The 23,803-nt window shown below is 39.2% G+C and overlaps 2 protein-coding genes and 1 long non-coding RNA gene across 3 annotated transcripts in view; 2 read left to right on the top strand and 1 right to left on the bottom strand.

The window, feature by feature from the left end:
• Window positions 1-10,064: 10,064 nt before the first annotated feature.
• On the top strand, window positions 10,065-12,361 carry LOC117294999. The gene is made up of 3 exons (XR_004519609.1): window positions 10,065-10,185; window positions 10,587-10,649; window positions 12,040-12,361. It is a non-coding gene; the product is annotated as an uncharacterized LOC117294999 (long non-coding RNA).
• A 5,005-nt stretch (window positions 12,362-17,366) lies between these two features.
• On the bottom strand, window positions 17,367-21,533 carry LOC117294327 (metabotropic glutamate receptor-like). The gene is made up of 2 exons (XM_033776687.1): window positions 19,530-21,533; window positions 17,367-17,879 (listed from the first exon to the last, which is right to left on the bottom strand). Exons 1-2 carry the CDS (start codon window positions 21,531-21,533, stop codon window positions 17,367-17,369), a joined length of 2,517 nt encoding a protein of 838 aa, XP_033632578.1.
• The window catches only part of LOC117294348 (erythroid differentiation-related factor 1-like), a 41,161-nt gene continuing 35,123 nt past the window's right edge, over window positions 17,766-23,803 (top strand). Inside the window, exon 1 of the mRNA XM_033776716.1 lies at window positions 17,766-17,888. The gene's annotated coding sequence lies outside the window, so the exon portion shown is untranslated. The remainder of the gene's footprint in view (window positions 17,889-23,803) is intronic.

Genomic DNA, 23,803 nt, shown 5'->3' with positions numbered 1-23,803 from the left:
AGCTACATGGCACCACTGAAAGCTGCTTCTATCCGTCCAAGGGGAAGGACGAACGATGATGATGATGACATACATTAGAACTACACTGAAAACTCTAGTAGTCAATTTGGAGAAAAAATTAGTCAACTATACGCAATAAAAATCAGTCTTTCCATTCATGACTAGTTTTTCAATCCGAACTAACTACATGTAATAGGAAACATTTTTACTAATTGAGCTAATGAAATTACTAATCAATATTTTTTAAAGACTAATACGAATTTATTATTTCTAATTTTGTCCGTAGATTAGTTGATACAGAGTACTGATTGACTAATTTGTTTCTCTCCAAATATGAAATGACAAGTCTGACATAGCAATGACAAATTGGTCGACTAATGTGTGAGAAAAATACTAATTGAATTGGCTCCGAAGGCGGGCACAATACAAACGCCTGATACAGACCTTACTCGTACAACGTTCGGTCGAGTGCCACCGACCCTTCCTCCCTATCAAGAGGTTGTGAATTATTGTGTATTCTGAATTTCTGAATTATTAAATTTAATTCAAGAATAAATTCCTGTTTCAACTTTTGGAAAACATGGGCGCCGCTTGTAACCTTGGAGGTAGTCTGTAAACAGTGCTGTCATTAATCAGCACGGTGAGTACGATTAACAGAACAGCCAGAACACAATCCCACCCCCGGTCAGGCCGGTTTCGCGCCGATATTGTTTAGTGCGCGATGGTCGCGCAGCATTGCAATTCAGCACAGTTATTTATTACACTGTTCAAAAACCATTATCGCAAAATAGCGTGTAATTTTCACTGTCGCGCAAATATCGCCCGCGCGATTCGTAACTTTCCCTCTCGTCTGCATGCAGCATGCAGCAACAAGAACGTCAGGTTATTAGTCCGTGTCAACGTGTGCTGTTGGTGGTGGTGGAATATGAAATAAGGTAATTAATTTATTTTATTCTGTTGTAATTATTCAGAAATATAATATTGGTCAACGTTAGGGATCGGTGGTGGCTTTTTGCAGTTGGTCAACTTTAGGGATCGGTGATGGCTTTTTGCAATCGGTCAACTTCAGGGATCGGTGATGGCTTTTTGCATGCGGTCAACTTTAGTGATCGGTGGTGGCTTTTTGCAATCGGTCAACTTTAGTGATCGGTGGTGGCTTTTTGCAATCGGTCAACTTTAGGGATCGGTGGTGGCTTTTTGCAATCGGTCAACTTAAGGGATCGGAGGTGGCTTTTTGCAATCAGTCAACTTTAGGGATCGGTGGTGGTTTTTTTGCAATGAGTCAACTTTTGCAACCGGTTTCGGGATTTTGGGATATCCGAATTTTGCGTCCGGTCGGTGCAGGCCTACTTCAAAACCTATGATTGTGTAGATTGTGGATATTAGTTGTGTTATTTTCTAGTTCACACCAACATGGAGGAATAAATTAGGATAGGGTGGAAGGGTTATCTATGTCCCACAATTGGTTGTCGTCTTCCGGAAATGGTGTATGCCGGGGAAATACAAATATTTATTCAGTGAAGGGAAATGTTTTTGAACAAGAGTCTCTACCGATAGTTAGGTGTTCGTGCATGCATTTTTTCTTCTCCATCTTTTCTTCTTTCCCGTCAACTCTTATCTACAGCATAACTCAAGATTCAAGCCAAACTGAACCTTGAAACTCACCAGACAATTGAACCTCAATACGAAGACGGCACAGTTTTCATTACGTCATGATGACGTCATTAGGTGTCAAATTACAGGGTTTTTAAAGTTGAAAAGGGACCATTTTCGTTTTGCTGTATCTCAACGAATATGAAAGCTATATGTTCAAAGTTTTCGCATCTGATAGACCAAGACTGGGGCAACATTTGAAAAGTTAACGCCAAAATCGTACGACCTTAGCATCCGGGTCGTTACCCTGGGTCGAAGTTCACCTTCGGGTTTTTTTCGTCAAAAAAACTTTCGAGCTTTTCTACGGAATAACTCAAGATAGAGATTGAATGGAATGTTGAAACTCAACAGATAGTTGAACCTCAGTATCAAGACAACACATACTTAATTACGTCATTACGACGTCATCGGGAATTGAATTACGTCAGATCAAAGTTTAATTTTGTAAAAATCATAACTCAAAAACTATGATTCGGATTTTGACAATCTACACATCATCGGATAGATCATTAAAAGTTGGACAAATGCTTCACAGAACACGTAAAATATTTTTAATACTTCTAGTGCAAAACAAAATTTGAAAATTTCATAAAATCTTATCGTATTCATGTTTTTAAAACTACTGATCATTTCAACGTAATTTTTGTTTCAGATTGTAAAACAGCAATCCCGCTCAATCTTTTGCACAGAAATAACAAAATTTGGACCTTTACATCAGTCGAAAAGGGACGTCAAAGCACCTGTTGACCCACGCGTTTACCCCATTTTGATCAACAACGCACGCTATGTACGCTATGCAGTGCAAGCGCGGGAATTCCCAAAAGTGCTCTCTTTAGTCCAGCGAAAGAGGGCGCTGTAACGTTTTTAGTAACATCGAGCGCTGAGTGAATCGCGGTGAATCGCAGTAGTTGAGTATAATGAACAACGTCTCGCACCAAAACTACAAGTAGGAATACTATGCATTGATGTTATAAGATACATTATACACCTTCAGATAGTCCATCACATAATTATAAAATGTTTGCAAGTCATACATCAGCTGAAAGGTTTTAATGAACTAGTCAGGATCTACACAAATGAAATCAGTTTAAACTTGGCTTCTTTTCAAACCAGAGGTTGAAAATAATTGGTCAAAGAAAAATAATTTCACAACCACACATTTGATTTTTTATATATTTATACGTCATTGGGTAGGTATGTAACAACTGAAGAAACGATACACAACATTGACTATTAAACCTTGACCTCCAGTTAAACAGGAAGATGCAGTTAATTATTTGAAAAATATTACCCCAGAACCAGAAATTAGTTGTTTATTATCTGAACGTCGTCAGATAAGGCTTTGAAAAACATTACTAACGCTATAATTTGTGACCTGACAAAATTGTCTTCCGGTTCAAACCGGATGTTCAATATTTGCAAAAAATCATAACATCTGAACCATACATTGGATTTTTTCAATCTATGCATCATCTGAAAGGTCTTAATAGACTTATCACGTGCTATACAATATGCGACCCTGTTGACCTTGACTTCCAGTTAAAGTTGGAAACTGATATATAATGTTTGAAAAATAAAAAAATCCTAAACCACATGATTTGATTTTTATCATCTATACGTCAAAAGAAAGAACTCAAAAGACATCACCAACGCTACCAAGTGTGACCTCATTTGACAGTACCTTCCGGTTCAAAACGGAAGTTGAAACTTTATATTTGAAAAAATCATAACTTCTAAACCAAATATTGGATTTTTACAACCCATCCATCATTTAAAAGGTCTTAATAAACTTATCACGCGCTACATAAAAAAGTAACCCCTATTTGACCTTTTATCCGATGCAAACCGGAAGTTGGTGTTTAATTTGTAAACAAATCATAACTCCTTAACCAGTCATTGGATTGATGAGGTAAATGTTGTCACCAATTCATTCACTCACTCACCACGAACACCTTGTTTTTGTAGTAAACAAAAACTGTACATGTACCTCTAGTTTTGTGTGTAATGGGAAATCTGAAATCATACAAGTAGCCCTGTGTAAACAGACCCGGAGGTGAGAACATTATGACCACACAAAAACCGTTTTGATGGAAAACACATATGTGCATCATGAATGTGATGGACAAACACAGACCGGGACGCACTCAACACGTTTTATAAAAGGCTAGGTAAAGTATTATACAAATATTTCCTTGTAATAAACGGAGAGGCACGTATTAATTTAATCCAAAGCGAAAAACGTACTGTATAAAGTTCTTAATTTAGGTGGGGGGGGGGGTGTATAAAGTATAAAGATAAAAGAGTTAAATCTTATTTAAAATTGAAGCTTGAAAATAAGCTTTACTCTAAACGTAATTTTGTTTTAAATTATTAATTAATTAACCTTGTGATCTTAATTTGCATATTTAATTAGTAAATCTATTAGTAACGCGCCATATCTCAAGAAGTATACTTCAAGGTCAACCGGAAGTTGGCCCATTTTTGTTTCAGTTATACTACACAATCAATCTTCATTTTTTGTTTCAGTTATAGACTCCTTTTAAATTTTTACTTTGGAAAACCGTGACCCCATGTTGACCTCTATTTTCGGGTCAACCTGAATTGGGACCAGATCTCAAGACCTATACAACCTATTTCAAACTTGTTCCAGTTTCCGCGACCCCATGTTGACCTCTACATCCGGGTCAATCGGAAGTGGGACATATCTCAAGAACTATACAACCGATTTTCAAACTTTTTTTTCAGTTGCACACTCCTTTGTGTTAAATATTAACTTTGAAAAAATGTGTCCCCTTGTTGACCTCTACTTCAGGGTCAACCGGAAGTGGGACCATACCTCAAGAACTACACCACTAATTTTTGAACCCTTTTTTACTTAGAGACTCTTTGAGCATTAAGGATTAACCTTAACAAAATTTGGCCCCCATATTGACCTAGCTCTACTTCCAGGTCAACCGGAAGTGGGACAATATCCCAAGAACTTCACAACCTATGTTCAAACCTTTTTTCAGTTATAGCCTAACAAACAATACAGTTTCGATACGGTGCCGTTAATTATGATGATGATATTGAGCCAGAATTGGGCCAGTGCTGGCCTTCTTCCGGTCAAGCGTCATGTCCTTGCTAGTAAAGTGCCCACACTGGGCCAATGTCGGTTTTATAGAGGCAAACTATTTTAGTTAGGACGGAGGTTTGCCTGTCTTGGCCAATATTGGTTTTGTGCGGCACACCGTTTCGGCAAAATGATGAACCTTTAATGGGCCAATGCTGGTTTTGTAGCGGTGCACCATTTTGGGAAAGTGGTAGAAAACCTGCAGTGGTCCAATACTGGTTTTGTGGCACACCATTTGAGAAAACAGGCAGAAAACCTCTCATTGAGCCAATACTGGTTTTGTAGCTGCACACCATTTTTGTCAAAATGGTGTCATATAGAAAACCTTTTTGGGGCCAATCATGCCAATACTGGCTTTGGCAAAACGGTAAAGAAATATGTTCTAATTACTAAACCGACTTGATATTTAAAAAGGAATAAGCCCATGCAAGTTATTGAAGCTGGGTGGATTTCACAAAGAGTTAAGACTAGTCTTATCTCGAGTTAGGAAGAGTTAATCGTCCTAACTTAGGACTAGCCATACGTTTCTTAGGACTATGTCCTAAGTTAGGACTAGGCCTAACTCTCTGTGAAATCGACCCCTGATGGTACCGGCATTTTGAGAAACCGAATACTATTAATAAACCAAAATTCTAAAATGTATACCTCCTTTATTATTTTATTGGTTTTTAATAGCATTTTTGATTTGATTTAATAATTGCTGCTTTTTTTTTTTTCATTTTTTATGTTTTGTGTTTATCATGGACAACTACACTTTATTGTAATGAACTTTTTTAGTGCAAAGTAATTTCATTGAAATTTAATATATTTGATATTTTTTTTGCATTTTTATTTTTTAATAAAAACTTACGAGTTAAAATGCTGGTTGAATTTTCGTCTGATAATGAAAGTTTTACTTTCTGTCATCTGTCTACTGGTTTGTTGGCGGCACACCATTTTGGCAAAATGGTAGAAAACCTCTATTGTGCCAACACTGGTTTTGTAGCTGCACCATAGACAATCTTTTCTGGGCCAATTCTTTTTTTTTAGCGCCACGCCATTTTGACAAAATGGTATAGAAAACTTTTTCTGGGCCAATACTGGTTTCGAAGTGGCACACCATTTTGGCAAATAATGGTATAAAACAACTTTTTTGTGCCAATACTGATTTGGTAACGGCCACCATTGGGCCGGCATTGAACCGACATTGGTCATAATATGCAATTTTCAAGGCAGGGTGTCAAAGCTGTGGCACAGGATGTCTTAAGATTGTCGAAACAATTAAAAAATTACAAAGTAATGTAATTTGTTAAGATTATTTTTGCTATAAAATACCCCCAAAATTGTAGATATTAATAAATCTTGATTGCAATAATGTAATAATTTGGAATAACTGATTGCCCAATGTATGTATGTTATCTGGGTATAAAATGGTACTCTTCTAAAAATGTTTGGCAAGTCAGTCAACCCGCTGGTGAGTGTAATTTATTCCTCCACGGTGGTGTGAACTAGAAAATAACAACAATTAATATCCACAATCTACACAAATGGTGTGCCACTTCGAAACCAGTATTGGCCCAGAAAAGATTGTCTATGGTGCAGCTACAAAACCAGTGTTGGCACAATAGAGGTTTTCTACCATTTTGCGAAAATGGTGTGCCGACAACAAACCAGTAGACAGATGACAGAAAGTTAAACTTTCATTATCAGACGAAAATTCAACCAGCATTTTAACTCGTAAGTTTTTATTAATAAAACAAAAATGCAAAAAGGAAATCAAATATATTAAATTTAAATGAAATTAATGCAATAAAAAAGTTCATTACAATAAAGTGTAGTTGTCCATAATAAACACAAAACATAAAAAATGAAAAACAGCAGCAATGAATAAATCAAATTAAAAATGCTATGTAAAAAACAATAAAATAATAAAATGGTGTGCCGCCAACAAACCAGTAGTTTAGAACATATTTCTTTACCGTTTTGCCAAAGCCAGTATTGGCATGATTGGCCCCGAAAAGGTTTTCTATATGACACCATTTTGACAAAAATGGTGTGCAGCTACAAAACCAGTATTGGCTCAATGAGAGGTTTTCTGCCTGTTTTCTCAAATGGTGTGCCACAAAACCAGTATTGGACCACTGCAGGTTTTCTACCACTTTCCCAAAATGGTGCACCGCTACAAAACCAGCATTGGCCCATTAAAGGTTCATCATTTTGCCGAAACGGTGTGCCGCACAAAACCAATATTGGCCAAGACAGGCAAACCTCCGTCCTAACTAAAATAGTTTGCCTCTATAAAACCGACATTGGCCCAGTGTGGGCACTTTAGCAAGAGCATGACGCTTGACCGGAAGAAGGCCAGCACTGGCCCAATTCTGGCTCAATATCATCATATTTAACGGCACCGTATCGAAACTCGACGCCGGTACATGCCACCATTGGCCCGATTGTCTATGGTGCAGCTACAAAACCAGTGTTGGCACAATAGAGGTTTTCTACCATTTTGCGAAAATGGTGTGCCGACAACAAACCAGTAGACAGATGACAGAAAGTTAAACTTTCATTATCAGACGAAAATTCAACCAGCATTTTAACTCGTAAGTTTTTATTAATAAAACAAAAATGCAAAAAGGAAATCAAATATATTAAATTTAAATGAAATTAATGCAATAAAAAGTTCATTACAATAAAGTGTAGTTGTCCATAATAAACACAAAACATAAAAAATGAAAAAACAGCAGCAATGAATAAATCAAATTAAAAATGCTATGTAAAAAACAATAAAATAAAAATGGTGTGCCGCCAACAAACCAGTAGTTTAGAACATATTTCTTTACCGTTTTGCCAAAGCCAGTATTGGCATGATTGGCCCCGAAAAGGTTTTCTATATGACACCATTTTGACAAAAATGGTGTGCAGCTACAAAACCAGTATTGGCTCAATGAGAGGTTTTCTGCCTGTTTTCTCAAATGGTGTGCCACAAAACCAGTATTGGACCACTGCAGGTTTTCTACCACTTTCCCAAAATGGTGCACCGCTACAAAACCAGCATTGGCCCATTAAAGGTTCATCATTTTGCCGAAACGGTGTGCCGCACAAAACCAATATTGGCCAAGACAGGCAAACCTCCGTCCTAACTAAAATAGTTTGCCTCTATAAAACCGACATTGGCCCAGTGTGGGCACTTTACTAGCAAGAGCATGACGCTTGACCGGAAGAAGGCCAGCACTGGCCCAATTCTGGCTCAATATCATCATCATATTTAACGGCACCGTATCGAAACTCGACGCCGGTACATGCCACCATTGGCCCGATACAGTACTGTTTGTTAGGCTATAACTGAAAAAAGGTTTGAACATAGGTTGTGAAGTTCTTGGGATATTGTCCCACTTCTGGGTGACCTGGAAGTAGAGCTAGGTCAATATGGGGGGCCAAATTTTGTTAAGGTTAATCCTTAATGCTCAAAGAGTCTCTAAGTAAAAATGGTTTAAAAATTAGTGGTGTAGTTCTTGAGGTATGGTCCCACTTTCGGTTGACCTGAAGTAGAGGTCAACAAGGGGACACATTTTTCGCAAAGTTAATATTTAACACAAAGGAGTTTGCAACTGAAAAAAAGTTTGAAAATCGGTGTATAGTTCTTGAGATATGGTCCACTTCCGGTTGACCCGGATAAAGAAGTCAACATGGGGTCGCGGAACACTGGAACAAGTTTGAAATAGGCTGTATAGGTCTGAGATCTGGTCCCAATTCAGGTTGACCCGAAAATAGAGGTCAACATGGGGTCACGGTTTCCAAAGTAAAAATTAAAAGGAGGTCTATAACTGAAACAAAAATGAAGATTTGATTGTGTAGTATAACTGAAACAAAAATGGGCCAACTTCCGGTTGACCCGGAAGTATACTTTTTGAGATATGGCGTTCTACAAGATTTACTAATTAAATATGCAAATGAAGATCACAAGGTTAGTTGATTAATAATTTAAAACAAAATTACGTTAGAGTAAAGCTTATTTTCAAGCTTCAATTTTATATAAGATTTAACTCTTTATCTTTACTACTTTACACAACCCCCCCCCCCCCCCCCCCCACCCCCTAAATTAAGAACTTTATATAGTACTGTTTTTCGCTTTGGATTCAATTAATACGTGCCTCTCGTTATTACAAGGAAATATTTGTATAATACTTTACCTAGCCTTTTATAAAACGTGTTGAGTGCGTCCCGGTCTGTGTTTGTCCATCACATTCATGATGCATATAATATGTGTTTTCCATCAAAACGGTTTTTGTGTGGTCATAATGTTCTCACCTCCGGGTCTGTTTACACAGGGCTACTTGTATGATTTCAGATTTCCCCTTACACACAAAACTATCGGTAGAGACTCTTGTTCAAAAACATTTCCCTTCACTGAATATAAATATTTGTATTTTCCCGGCATACACCATTTCCGGAAGACGACAACCAATTGTGGGAAATAGATAACCCTTCCACACCCTCTCCTACCATTTGTTGTTGTATTATTAGCTTTTAGAAAGAGCTGATTAATTTGAGTTTGTTGCGTTCCCCCTTACATAGTTATAAAATGGTACTCTTCTAAAATGTTTGGCAAGTCAGTCAACCGCTGGTGAGGTAATATTCCTCCCATTGGTGGTGTGAACTAGAAATAACAACAATTAATATCCACAATCTACACAATCATAGGTTTGGAAGTAGGCCTGCCACCGACCGGACGCAAAATTCGGATATCCCAAATCCCATCACCGGTTGCAAAAGTGACCGATTGACAAAAGCCGCCCCACCACCGATCCCTAAGTTGACTGATTGCAAAAAGCCACTTCCGATCCCTTAAGTTGACCGATTGCAAAAAAGCCATCACCGATCCCTAAGTTGACCGATTGCAAAAAAGCAACCACCAATCACCTGAAGTTGGACGATTGCAAAAGCTCATCAACGGTCGTGACTATGCATGACGATCGCTATATACCATCACCGATCATGAATATGCATGACCGATCGCTAAAATGGACCACCCGATCGTGTATTATCACCGCTCGCTAAAGTTGATCACCGATCGCATAGGACCACCACGATGACAAATTTGATCACCGGTTGCAAAAGACCATCACCGATGATTAAATGCCTCTTTGGCGTTCCATATTTGGCTTTCCATAATAGAGGACTTGCTGGCTGAGAATGAACAAACGTAACTTACATAAGCAACATTTTTAGTTTCCCTTTTCAAATTTCAATATCAACTCAAAAAAGTTTTATGAACTAACGTACTGCGGAGTACACGTATGTTGTACTGCTGTACGTAGTATAAAATTGCTATTGCTATCACTACTTTTAAGTAAATACACCACCATACACGAGCAACCGGTTTCTGTTGAGCCAGTCACCAGTGCAGTGACGGCAAGTTATGAGCAATTCAGAAATTAGCTGTGAGTCACAACAAACTAAACAAAAAACAATTTTATTAGCATGATTTATAGTCGCCAAGTTTTTGAGAAAAAGGTGAAAATCACAAAGGGCAAAGCGATGTTTTCAGGAGAGTCGCGTATTAAATAGTAAATACCAGTACTGCTACTGGTACATACGCTGTACATGCTAAATAATGTTTGTATCCTGAGGCGAAAGTTATTTTTGTGACATTGTTTTCCTCATTTCTCAAAAACTACAGCACCACAGCAAGTATTTTAAGGGAAGCTTTCTACCACCATTATCTTAAAACTGTGTAAGTTTAATTTTAAATGTAAACCTTTGGACATTGCGTTTTGGGTCGTACAAAAGTACCCAAACACTTTAAGGATTTTAATTAAGAAACCTTTGTTTTGTATTTCAGGTTGACGTGCATGTACACAGGCCTACATACATCCCATACAACTTTCACCATGGACTCGACAAAGTAAGTTCACTGCCTACACAGACACAGTCAACAGTTTTTCACATTTTATATTTATTGATGGCAAAATTAAATTTCTGCATGAATACCTGAAGCAGGACATTTCGTACCCAATCATTATTACTATTATGTAAGTTGCACAAGGGAGATTTAGCCACTTCTAGTGTACTAGAGTAGCTACTACTCCTAGCTAGAACTATTTCGGTTTCGTCCGGCTATCGTCTCCCGTAACCTCATAGGTTTATATCTCTCACGCTTTAAACGATGATGGTTCAATGGTTGTTCAATGAATTTTGGAATCAAAAATCTCTCTTTATTTTTATTTTAATGTCGCAAAAATTAGGCTCTAATGTGTCCTTTGATATCTCAATGTCCAAGGGGCGACCAGAGAACCCACTCGCTCCGCAATCTCAAAAAATGTTAAAAGTTATAAATTCTTACTGTTATTCAGTCCCCAAATACTCTGTTTTACCACTACACTACATGCTGATTGTCCCCGAACTCTGCCGAACGCATCGCGAAGTCACGACACGTGACGAGCGTGCGCATATTATTTTTTCCCAGGACAAACGTGGAGAATTATCTACACACGTTTGTCCTAGAATTAAAAAACACTCGATCCGTGCTTTGCGTACAAAAACATATGGACACGCGTCTGGGAACCAGACGTCTGATTCCTAAACGCGTGTCCATATGTTTTGTACACAAAACACGGATCGAGTTTTTTTTTTAAATTCTAGTGTAAGCGGTAATGTGTGTCAACTGAATACTACTTGCATGCACCCCACCTCCTTTCTGGCAAAACCACCACAGAACCTTCATTTTATGACCCCAAATAAATTTAATGGTTTTTGTACGTGGTAATCTGCTCTATCAAGCAGAGTTTTTTTTCATGAAATTTCCGGAATGATGTTTTTTTTTTTAATCTGGGTCAAAAGTCAAGGTATTGTGTCAAAGTTCATGGTTATTTTTTTACTTATTTTAAGGACTTTTGATTAGAGTATTTAATTCTGATCCAAATTAGCACAAATTTGTGGAAAACTTGCCTATTTATGGTTTATTCCTTTAAATGGGGTGGGGGTGATCACCCACGAACTCGTGGAATATGAACCCCCAAAAAAATCTGCATCCCATGTTGACATGGGACGCAGAAGCACTGTCGTGTTTTTCTGTATTCCACTCATGCTTGTATAATAACTAATAGTGTTATGTAATGTCATGCAGTGGTCTCAAATTGTAGAAAAAAATGTTGCAAAATTGCTTCTCAAAGCACTGATGTGCTGTATTGTAGCATAAATTAAGTTTTGTCCATTTAGTACTTGAAGTATGAATAAGACATCTGGTTGCTTACAGCAATATTGAGTAATTTACTTTTTACTTTTATTTATTGAAGGATGAAGACACCACACATCCTGTGTACATCGAAATGGATGAAAAATCGACACATGTGTCTACAGAGTTTAAAGTAGTTGCAGAAGGCGAGGTAGTTTCTGTTGTTGATGATGTAACAACAGCAGTCGCGTGCTACATTTCCTCGTTTTTTGTATTTCACCTGCAGTACATCCCAGAACTAGTGAAGACAATTGCTTTTTATCAATATGGTGTTCTTAAGATTGACGACCAGACTGGTATTCATAGTTCATATTCTTTGGATTCCGTGACCATTTATTTTCGATGGATTTGACGTCAGGAACCATTTAAAAAAAAGAAAAGCTCCTATGAACCTCTGAAATGTGATAGGAACTTTTTTTATTGCGCAATATTCAAAATGGCCGCCAATGCCATCTTGAAAAACATAAATTGTAATAGCTCTGGCCCCAGATGACCTAGACGGACAAATGAGATGTCCTTTTCCACTATTTCTGGCATGCCAAATACACTGGAATTGTAATTGTAAAGTTTTGGGACCATCTTGACCTCTAAATCCAAGATGGCCGCCGTCGCCATCTTGAAAAAACATACAATGTAATAGCTTTGGCACCATATGACCTATATGGACAAAAGAGATGTAATTTTCCACTATTTCTGACATGCTTAATACACTGGAATAGAAATTGTAAAGTTTGGGGACCATATTAACCTCTAAATTCAAGATGGCCTCCTTCGCCATCTTGAAACATAACTTCCATATTAGCTCTGGCACCAGATGACCTAGACAAACATAGACTGAAAATATCAAATAATATAATAGAGGCATGAATAGGTTTTCATCACTCAGGATGGCCAGTGATATTTTTAGATAATAATCTTATTAAATCTTACCGAATTAAAATGATAAAGACAAACATAATGAGAACTCAGTAAAACATTTAGCAACTAGAGGGGGTACTTCAAGCAATCAAAGAAAAAGTAAACATACATAAAAAAAACAAGTATTAATTACACCTAGCTTCTCATACTTAATTAAAAAACAGCTGATAAATCCATCTTGCATTTAGTCAATTTAAATTAAAAGAGGTTGGATGGTCCCTATAAACAAAACAAAAACCATAATTGATTGTTCATATGTTAAAAATGAAACCCTAATTGTTCTCTCAGTTTATCTGGTGCCAGAGCTGTCACATTTCATAATTTTCAAGATGGCGGAGGCGGCCATCTTGGATTTTGTGACCACAATGATCCCTAACTCTACAATTACCATTCCAGTGGATTTTGTAATGGCAGAAATAGTGGGAATATACACCTCTTTTTCCCTATCTGGTTCCATATAGCTAGTATAATTTTCAAGATGGCGATGGCGGCCATCTTGGATTTAGAGGTCACGATAGTCCCCAAACCTTACATTCGCCTTTCCAGTGTATTTCGCATGCCAGAAATAGTGGAAAAGGACATCTCTTTTTCCCGTCTAGGTCATATGGTGCCAAGCTATTACATGCTATGTTTTTCAAGTTGGAGATGGCGGCCATCTTGGATTTAGAGGTCAAGATGGTCCCAAAACTTTACAATTACAATTCCAGTGTATTTGGCATGCCAGAAATAGTGGAAAAGGACATCTCATTTGTCCGTCTAGGTCATCTGGGGCCAGAGCTATTACAATTTATGTTTTTCAAGATGCCGTCGGAGGCCATTTTGAATATTGCATAATAAAACAAAAGTTCCTATCACATTTCAGAGGTTCATAGGGGCTTATTTTCCTTTTAGATGGTTCCTGAAGTCAAATCCATCGAGAAAAAAAGGTAGCAAAAAAATGGTCACGGAATCCAAAGATATGACCCTACTATAAAAACTATTCTTTTACTCATTTCCTAAAAACTATGCCATTTCAAGCAAAACTATTTCAATGGAAGTTTTCTACCATGACCATCTTTGTACCATGTAAGTTTTGTGCAAATCTGTGAGCATTTATATTTTCATTCTTACCAATGTTGTACACACCCTTTAACCATATATAAAACAGTACAATTATCTGTCAGTAGTCAAAGTCCACTTGTGAAAGAAAGACATCATCATGGCCAATCTTACATTATTAAACTGTGTAAGTTTCAACTTTATCTGATACGCTTTCAGTGCAAAATCTGTTAGCACCCCCAAAACGTGTGCAATAAGCATGTAATTCCAATATGGTTCTGTATACTAAATTTCCATAATATTGCGTCTAAACTGTGTTAAATTAAACTTTTTAACAAACAAATTCCTCTATGGAATGTACCTCTCAAAGTTATTGTTGGCAGTGATTGAAGTTTTGTTCAAGATTTTGCACTGAAAGGGCATACAAAATTACAGATTTTCACGTAAAGTTAGAGACTTGTGATACTTGTTTACTTTCATAATTGTTTCACTGTCGATAAATTTAACCTTAAATACCGCTTTATTAAAGTCCTGTCATCACGGTGTGTACCGTAGGTGGGACTAATGGGTTGTTAAAACAACTTTTTAACTTTGCAAGTTGGGAAAAAAATCTATTGAAGTTTGTTTAATAATGTTAAAAAAAAATTGAGATTCAGTAGTTATTCAGCAGATTGTTCTCAAAGGAACTGATGGTTAACAAAGTTGCTTCAGTTGGAGTTGTGTTGGATTTGCAATAAATTTACAGTGACTAATTATAACAGAAGTGTGTAAAAGACTAATTATTGGTATTGTCAGACTAATTGAAAGACTAAATAGTTGTGCTGCATGACTAATTAATTTTCTTGGATGACTAATTTAATTTCGTGTATTACCAATCTCCAGATCATTTAGTCATTTTAAACCATTTTCAAAGACAAACTATAATTTGTCATTTCAGTGTGTATTGACTAATCTTTTGATTGAGTGACCAATTAAAGATTAGTCAAATTAAACCATGTAAATGACTATTTTTTTTTTAGACAATTGACTAAGTGATGTTTTCAGTGCACGGTCGGTCATTTATGGGAGTCCAAAATTTGACTCCCATAATAGCCGACCGTGTTTGTCGACGAGGTAAAAGGAAAACCACGCAATTTCTAATGATACTTGTGTGGATCATTATATTCTACTTTTAAAATATCTTTCTAATCATATGCATTCTATAACAAACGAATACATACGCTTTTCAAAGACCAACTCGACCGATCCAATGCAACGTGTTCCTTTAACATGTTTTTACTAAGTTCTGGCACAGAGCAAATAGCACTGTTTACGCTGTAAGAAAACCCACTATTATAACGGTACCACAGTTGTGTAAACATAGACTATGTCACCTGTGGCAACACCTGTTTACAAATTATTAAAAGCCAGAGGAGCTTCCTTTGTACAGAACCGAATTGTTGACAGCTAAAAATTGACGAAAAACATCAAATCTTACAGTATGGCAAAACTTACTTCGCCAAATCCTCGAAAGAGGGCGCGTACAAACAATGATCCGGGTTATAGAGTCAATGTATAATGGGTGCGTTCGTTTAGCTTCCCTGGGTCGACCCCGGATTGCTCACTCGGGTGAGCCCCTGACAAGAGCTAATCGAAAGATCCCACTAGCCCTCTCGTGGTAACGGCATGCACCTCAGGTCACCCCCAAATGACCCACTCCACAAGCAGGGCACTGGGGGCTGACCTGGGTGAGCCCCGTCAAAGCTATTCGAACGTACCGGGGCAGACTGGGGTCGACCCAGGGAAGCTAAACGAACGCACCCAATGCAAAGTTAGCTTCAATCTTTCCTGCAGCAAGGTTCGAAATGCAATCATTGTTTTAGCATGAGTCGAATACGTTGCCACAGTCGACGCCGCAGCGACAGGCTGCCAAGCAACAGTTGTGCCTGCCTGCATCAATGAAGGGCCGCAATGCAATACTTGTTAAGCACGAGTCGAAGACGCAGCCGCACGAAGCCGTAGCCACTGTTAAAGCCTTAAAATTGTTGACCAATATTGTTCCCGATATGGATGGGCAAACCCGTTCATTTCTGAGTAACATAACCAAGTTTTGTCCGGGGTCGAGTTAAAAAAAGAAAAAGGAATTCAGCTATAGTTCACGACATGCGTAAACTCCCGGGTCAACTGACCCAGTTTCTGGGTCCAAATGTTAGGTCAGGCTGACTTGGAAAGTGGTTATCAAGTGGGACCTTATCGTGCATTCTTAGTCATTTTGATGAAGAAAAAAATTCATTTTGACAAAGATTTGGGTTCACACTGGCTGAGCAATATGTCAGACCCCACAGTGCCCGGATTCGGCACAATGTCGACACCGAAGTTTTTGAGTGCAATCATTATACAATACAGTCTAACGTGAAACACATCTGGTATTCTACAACACCAAGCGTACTTGAAGACGATTAAAATACAAGTGATTAACACAAGAGGGCGCTCCGCACTATCGTAGCACATAACTCAACAGCGACAGAATCAGACCCCAAGTCTCGTGCCGAATAAAAGGTCCCAACTTTAAAGCTGCAACTCAAAGATTTCAAGGTTTAGTGGTTCGTTAAAATAAACTGTTCACTTTTTTGTCACTGGAATGTTGACTTCGAAACTGTGGCATTTTATTGTGCTAGTAGGGGACAGACTACTTGGAGTTCTTGCCGTATGTTCAGCCAAAAGGGTTTGTGTTTAAGGACGTGATCACAGAATTGTCCTTCGTACCGTATAGTATCTACCACAGTGTGTGTCATGTCTCATACGGTAATAATTGGCTGAAGGAAATTAAGCGAAAAGAGGGCATCATCAGGCGAAATGTCGTTCCTTTATCGCACGACCACAACCCTGCTGGTTTTATACGGTCAGTTGAGGACTTCGACGCCCCTTTTTATTCCCTGAATTCGAATACACCTCTTTACAGGTACTCCCTATATGAGCTTAATAAAGTATTTAGAAACAAGTGTAAATAGATATAACGATCGTTTGTGCATCTTAAGTTCAGTTAAACAGTACCAGCTCAATAAACAATGCGATTAACCAAATCACATAGAGTGCTCGTTAATATTTACAAAGAATATATTATAATTGTGTAATATACAACGTGCATAGATCTGATTTTTTGAGCCAAAATGTTCTTTGTATAGTTCTTTGTATTGTTCTTTGTATAAATGTTCTTTATAATCTTCCAGATATCTTGCTGACAGCTGACAGTCTGTGCTGGTTTTGCTATGTGTAAAACCCTTTGGCTTACTTGGGAGATGGGCACTAGTCTCATTTTTTACATTTTTACAACACAGAACCTTTATGTAAAAAAACCGTTGTGCTGATGTTTGTATCCTGTTAAAAGATTTTGGAAAAAAATAGAAAAAAAAACTCCCGTACTTAATGTTGTTATTATTTGGTGTTTTTTATTTAGATAACAACTGAAGCAGGTCTGACATTGATAACCCTACGCATATCAGGACTTGGCTTCGAAGCAACAGTAGAAGGTTCAGCCATAGTTATTGTATTGACTCTCCACTCACAAAGCTCAACATCCTTCTCGAGTATGATGGCGTGCAGTTTGGGCATGTAGACACAGCACAGCGTCAAGAACGAATTCAGCAAGATGGCGATACAGAACGTGGCCACCTTCTGCAGTGTATACATAGCGGTGATGTAGACTGGCACTGCCGCCATGCCGAATACCAGCGTGGAGTAGACACTAATAGCGATGAATTTAGACTCGTTGAAGTTACTTGGTACCCGGCGGGCCTTGAATGCGTAGTAGCAACATGCCAGGATGAGAACGAGGTTGTAGGTTGAGGATACAAGGAAGCCGTAGCCGAACGCGCAGTAAGCTTCAACGTAATTGGTTGGAGGAGAGAAAAACAGCTTGGCTGGTCTGGAGGGATGGATCAGGGTACCAATGATGGACATGAAGACCTACAAAAGGTAAACAAAAATCTTTTATTTCAGAAAACTTTTAAATGAAAAATCTGAAAGCTTGCCCCCGCGTGCGATAATTGTTATTGGCGGCCACAGACAAGGAATAACGGTCGGTTAAGTTTGCTAAACTTGACGTGTCGTGGCGATGCGGTAAATTTTACTGGACTCAAGCTCAGGTGTTTCTGACCAATAGAGTGTGGGTAACCGTCTTAACAAAAAAATAATAATAACAACTTCTTATATAGTGCATTTCACAATAAACCGTATCAATGCGCTTTACATTAGTCCCCTGGCCATTGGGCCAATAACATCCCTTAATAATCTTTCTCAGCTCCCTATGGGGAGTATACAGCCCTGAGCTGCCGTGGCGCTCCGAAGGCTTTTTCATTCAACAATATCAACCTCGCAGGTACCCATTTATACCCCTGGGTGAAGAGAAGCAATTATAGTAAAGTATCTTGCTCAAGGACACAAGTGTCACGACCGGGATTTGAACCCACACATTGGGAATAAGGGCCATCGGTCCCGTGTGTTGCTACATTTTTTCGCCAAGAGAAGAGGTTGGCCCGGTGTTTTCTGGCATGGTTGGCTAAATATTGTTTCACAGCCAAGCATCTATAGTTACATGAAATGCTATGTGATGTGTCGTATAATCTTACATAGCTCTTCGCATTTATTGTAATTGCTGGTGTGAGAAGCACCTTAAAAACTGCACACAATGTTATCAAAAGAAAACAATTTTGTTTCCTTTTTCGTAAAAAAGCATAACCTTTTGTTCTTGTCTAAAGAACAAAAAGTTGTCCAACCACGGTAAAAGCAACTTTTACATAATGAGAATATAAAAATAACTGAAAGATAGAAAATACCCCTTATTCAAATGAATCCTTGACCGGAGTAAAGTGAATTACAGAGGCAATCAATTTGATTTGAGCTTGTCGGAGACTTAATTTAAGAAAAGAAACATACAAAACGCACCATGTCGTTTCATGGACATTATGTTGTAATAAGCTTGTGCTAGGAACGCGAAATCACAGCATTCCTAGTCCCCCTTTCTACTATTTAATAAACGTTGAATTGACAGCATCATTTCTGGGAGAAGAAATGCTTATTTCTCTAGAATAACAATACATGCTTTCATGTCTTCATAAGCATTTTATTTGTCTCACATTACACAATTAATTATGGGCAGCAGTTTAATTTTGTATCCCTTTTTGCGCGCACGTAGTTCCCAGTGGTTGGGCAATAATAATATCCCGTCCACTTTTTATATGTTTATATATACATATGTGTTGTTGTTTTTTTTACTGCAGCATATTTTTAAATTTGTTTAAGTAGTATTAGTTATGAGGTTTTTTCTTCACGTGCTTGCTTCCAAATAATTTAGTAAATCAAATAAATAAACAAATGCTTGCTTGCTTTTGCTTGCTCTGCTTTCTCCTACTTGATTGCTTGTTTGCGAACTTGCTTGCTTTCTTTTGTTTTTACGTTTAATAATGAAATCATTGGTTCGAATCCCACCCGAGTCATTTGCTTGTAAATGTTTGCTATCATCGAACTCGGAAAAGTACTAAGTACACAGTGCTTTAATACACACATGGTTTAGGATTTTAAAAAACTATAAGATTAACATTAAAAGGGAAGACTTACCACCACAACCAGTGCAATAAGCACGATGACGACCTGCGATCGTGAACCGATGAAGCGGGGACATTTTTTAGACTTCTTTGCCGCCTCAAAGATCCTGAAGATTCGGTTTACCTTCAGAAGTGTGGGTGCGTAGGTCAGTGTGATGCACAGAGAGACAATCATCTCTGATGTTATACATGAAACATCCGTCGGTGGTACTAGGAGCGGGAACGGAGCAAGGAAGGCTAGGGTGAGGCCCAGGATGTTAATGCTGCTCAGCTCTCGACTGGCTGCTTTGATGAGAGAGTTGTTGCGATGGTAGATTAGACCAGACGCTGCTAGTCCAGAAAGGATCAACCCAAAGCACGACATGATGAGGATGAAGATTACCACAGGATCGTTCCAGTTTGGAGGAGTGGGGACGATTATGAGACACTCCTTGAAGCTGACATCAGGCCATCTGTCCTTCGGGCAGGGTTCACACTCGGAACCCATGACGCGGGCGTTACTAGGACACTGCCGGCACCCGTAGCAACACTTCTGCGGCAGGGGTACCTCAACGTACCCAGGCTGGCATACTTCACGACAGAGCGAGACAGGTGGGCTCTGCGACCCCCAGGCCAACTCAACTGCCGAGGAATTGATTCGCAGAGGAGCCTCAGTGGAACTGACCCAAGACCCGATCTGGACGAGCCCGTGCTCTCCACGGTGACCGAAGACCTGGTAATTCCCACCTGGGTTGCCGTTTGAATCGAAGGTGATGTGGTTGTTGAGACCCTGGAAACTTAAGTTATGTATGTACGGGATCAACTCGTGTCCAGATATGAACGGAGTCAACTCACGGCAGCTGATGCTGTTGTTGCAGCGGTCTTGGAGCAAGTCGTGTAGAGCATAGGCAAATGCGTAGATAGCATCAACCATAGTGCTGTCGTTATTATCAATCGGTATCGTACAGTTACTGATATTAGAGCAACCCTTAGACTGCATCCACTCATCTTTGTATTCCTGGAACCAGGGGTTGAATGGGTCCTCCTGGAGCTGTGTATTGCTGTAATACTCCGGAAAGCCAGGGATCTCCTGGTAGTTAAGATTGACAAAAACGGAACCGCGTAATAACGAGTTTAAGTTATTCCTTGCCCAGCTACCCGTCCCGTCACTGCCGACGAAAACGATGTTGTTGGGGCTTCCTTCTCGCTTCGCGTTTAAGTCAAGGATTCTGCCCGCCACCGTGGTGTACGTAATCAAAACCACCACCCTGGCACTTGGAAATGTCTCCAGATTCAGTACGGCCTCTTCCATTTCAGACTCGGGTGCCTCCGGTCGGACCGGCACAGAAAACGCCACACATATATCATGCTTTGTCACTAGGTCAAGCACAGCTTGGGCACCGTGGATCCCATAGCTGTTGAGCTGAAAGTACATCCCGATGTATTTCCAGCCAAAGTGCAGAAGGATGTCCACGATGGCAGTAGCTTGGAGACTGTCGGCTGGGACAGTGCGGGCAAAGTACGGGAATCGAGACTTGACGCTGAGTTCATTGCTAGTGGCATAGCCGGAGATCATCGGGATGCGATACAGACTAGCCGCTAGCGAGGCCGGTATGGTAGTGAAACTTGACGTCCCACCGATGATGCAGAGGAGTTTACCGCGCTGTGGTGAGGTGATCCGTTTGAACTCTACGTCATCTTGGGGTAGCTCCGCGGTGCTAGCAAGTGCGAGAGCTGACCACATTGCCACGGTCTCGGAGAAACAGCTATCACGAATATCAAACCCGATGGTGACATTTGGCAGTAGATCTTGCCGTGCGTTTATTTGCTCTATCGCGTACATCTGCAAAGCGGTGCGCTCTAAAGACGACCTGCTTAGCATGCCGCTGCACGGCAACCCGCTAACCCAGCTATGAATTGGGTAAAGTCCACCTAGAATCACATCGCCAGAGCGGGAGAAACTCGACATAGCAGTAGCCGGTATTTCACCAGCACTGAGACTGGCTAGGTTCCTCAAAACAAATAAGAGTACCAACATCATTGCTGGCTATTGGCAAAGACCTTCACTGCTTTAGAGATGATATTCAGCTTTCCTCACAAATCAACTCTTCCACCAAACTCCGTCTTCCTCTAAGAACAGACGGCTTTGTTTATACACACGCCTGTGTGTTTAGTTTCTGCAAAAATGTCTGTTGCAAGTCAAGAGTCTGACTTCCCATCACTACAGGACACTGCGATCGTCAAAGTCATTCACTGCTTTAGAGATGATATTCAGCTTTCCTCACAAATCAACTCGTCCACCAAACTCCGTCTTCCTCTAAGAACAGACAGCTGTGTTTATACACACACCTGTGTGTTTAGTTTCTGCAAAAATGTCTGTTGCAAGTCAAGAGTCCGACTTCCCATCACTACAGGACACTGCGATCGTCAAAGTCATTCACTGCTTTAGAGATGATATTCAGCTTTCCTCACAAATCAACTCGTCCACCAAACTCCGTCTTCCTCTAAGAACAGACAGCTGTGTTTATACACACACCTGTGTGTTTGTTTTCTGCAAAAATGTCTGTTGCAAGTCAAGAGTCTGACTTCTCATCACTACAGGACACTGCGATCGTCAAAGTCATTCACTGCTTTAGAGATGATATTCAGCTTTCCTCACAAATCAACTCTTCCACCAAACTCCGTCTTCCTCTAAGAACAGACGGCTTTGTTTATACACACGCCTGTGTGTTTAGTTTCTGCAAAAATGTCTGTTGCAAGTCAAGAGTCCGACTTCCCATCACTACAGGACACTGCTATTGACAAAGTCATTCACTTTCTAAGTGATGATTTTCAGCTTTCTTCACATATCAACTCTTCTGTAAATATTCGTCTTCTTATACACCTGTGTGTTTGGTTACTGCATACGTATAACTCTTCCAAGTCAAGTGTCTGACTTTCGATCACCTCATGACGCTGTCAAGTCATCTTATGCAAGGTTGCATTTTAAATTGCTTCTTAAAATTACATCCACTTCCTATACAGAATCGTTGAGAATAAATCTGCTCATGCGCACATTTGTCTCAAGACTGATGATGCTGACTGAAAACAACAAATTACGGGATCCTTTAGCGAATAGTTGTGTACAATATATAGTTTCGTCGCCATGGTTGAACAGAGTATGGGGAAAACAGCAAATGACATTACGCGATAATCTTGGAGATTTAATGGCAATTATCTTCCGATCAGACAACAAACCACGGATCGCAGAATGCACTTTGATTAAGTTTAGCGAGCAATATTGGTTTGTGTTGAACAGTGACGTGGGTTACTACATGGGATTTGAGTCTTTGATCGGAACTCGCTGATTCACATAAAGTGCAATTCAAATAAACAGTGCGTTTCTTTTAAAGAGGAGACATCCATAATTTTGTTAAAAGTTTGCAATCAGAGTGTCATTGACCAGAATTTGAGAGAAACTTGAACTTTCTGTTGTGTTTTTGCACTTTTCGTCCCTTTCCTTTTAGAGAGTAGTTGTACACTGCAAAAACTGGGATGTTAAAATTGACACCCTGTGATTTTACATACAGATACCGAAAACAGAGTTTTAAAAACGCCATAAGGTGTTATAACACTTCTTTCCTGCAGCACAGTTACACTGGTGTTATTTTAACACCCTATGGTGTTTGATTATCTCTGTGTATTAGTATAATGTAACTTTGAACACCCCAGTTTTTGCAGTGTAATGTGTACGCGAGGTCAACTGTGTTAGTACGAACTGACTGCAGTGTATCTTGAGGGAACGAACTTATTTTTTTTTAGAGGGAACGAAGTGATTCTTTCCCCGTTGGTCCGTTGGTTTTTTTGGTATGACAAGAAAAGCAATTCTTTGCTTTTCAAAATGTAACTAAAGCATTTGTGGCTATAGTCTATATTTCTCGTCAAAATGAAGTTTCTATGTATCTTCCCTGTGGTATATTCTGGTCGCAGTTAAATTGTCATGGCACAAGTATAAAACTGCATGCTATTTCTGATAGAAAGTTAAGCGTTAGGTCACTGACAATGCACTCTCAATCGTTCAGCTCTTGGCCTTGAGTTCGCGTCAAACCAATCAGGAAAATAATAGATGTACGTGAAATTTGCGAAAATTGCTCAAGTTGCTGGAAATGTCAGCGAAGCGAAGACACAAGCAAAGAGTTAGAGTTATACTGCTATGAAATTTAAGACACTGGACACATTTGGTAATTGTCAAATTGTCAGTCTTCTCATTTGGTGTATCTCAACATACGCACAAAATAACAAACCTGTTAAAATTTGAACTCAAATGGT

The sequence above is a fragment of the Asterias rubens genome, chromosome 9 (assembly GCF_902459465.1).
Source record: "Asterias rubens chromosome 9, eAstRub1.3, whole genome shotgun sequence".
NCBI classification, from domain to species: Eukaryota; Metazoa; Echinodermata; class Asteroidea; order Forcipulatida; family Asteriidae; genus Asterias; species Asterias rubens.
This window is presented reverse-complemented; position numbering and strand designations above follow the sequence as displayed.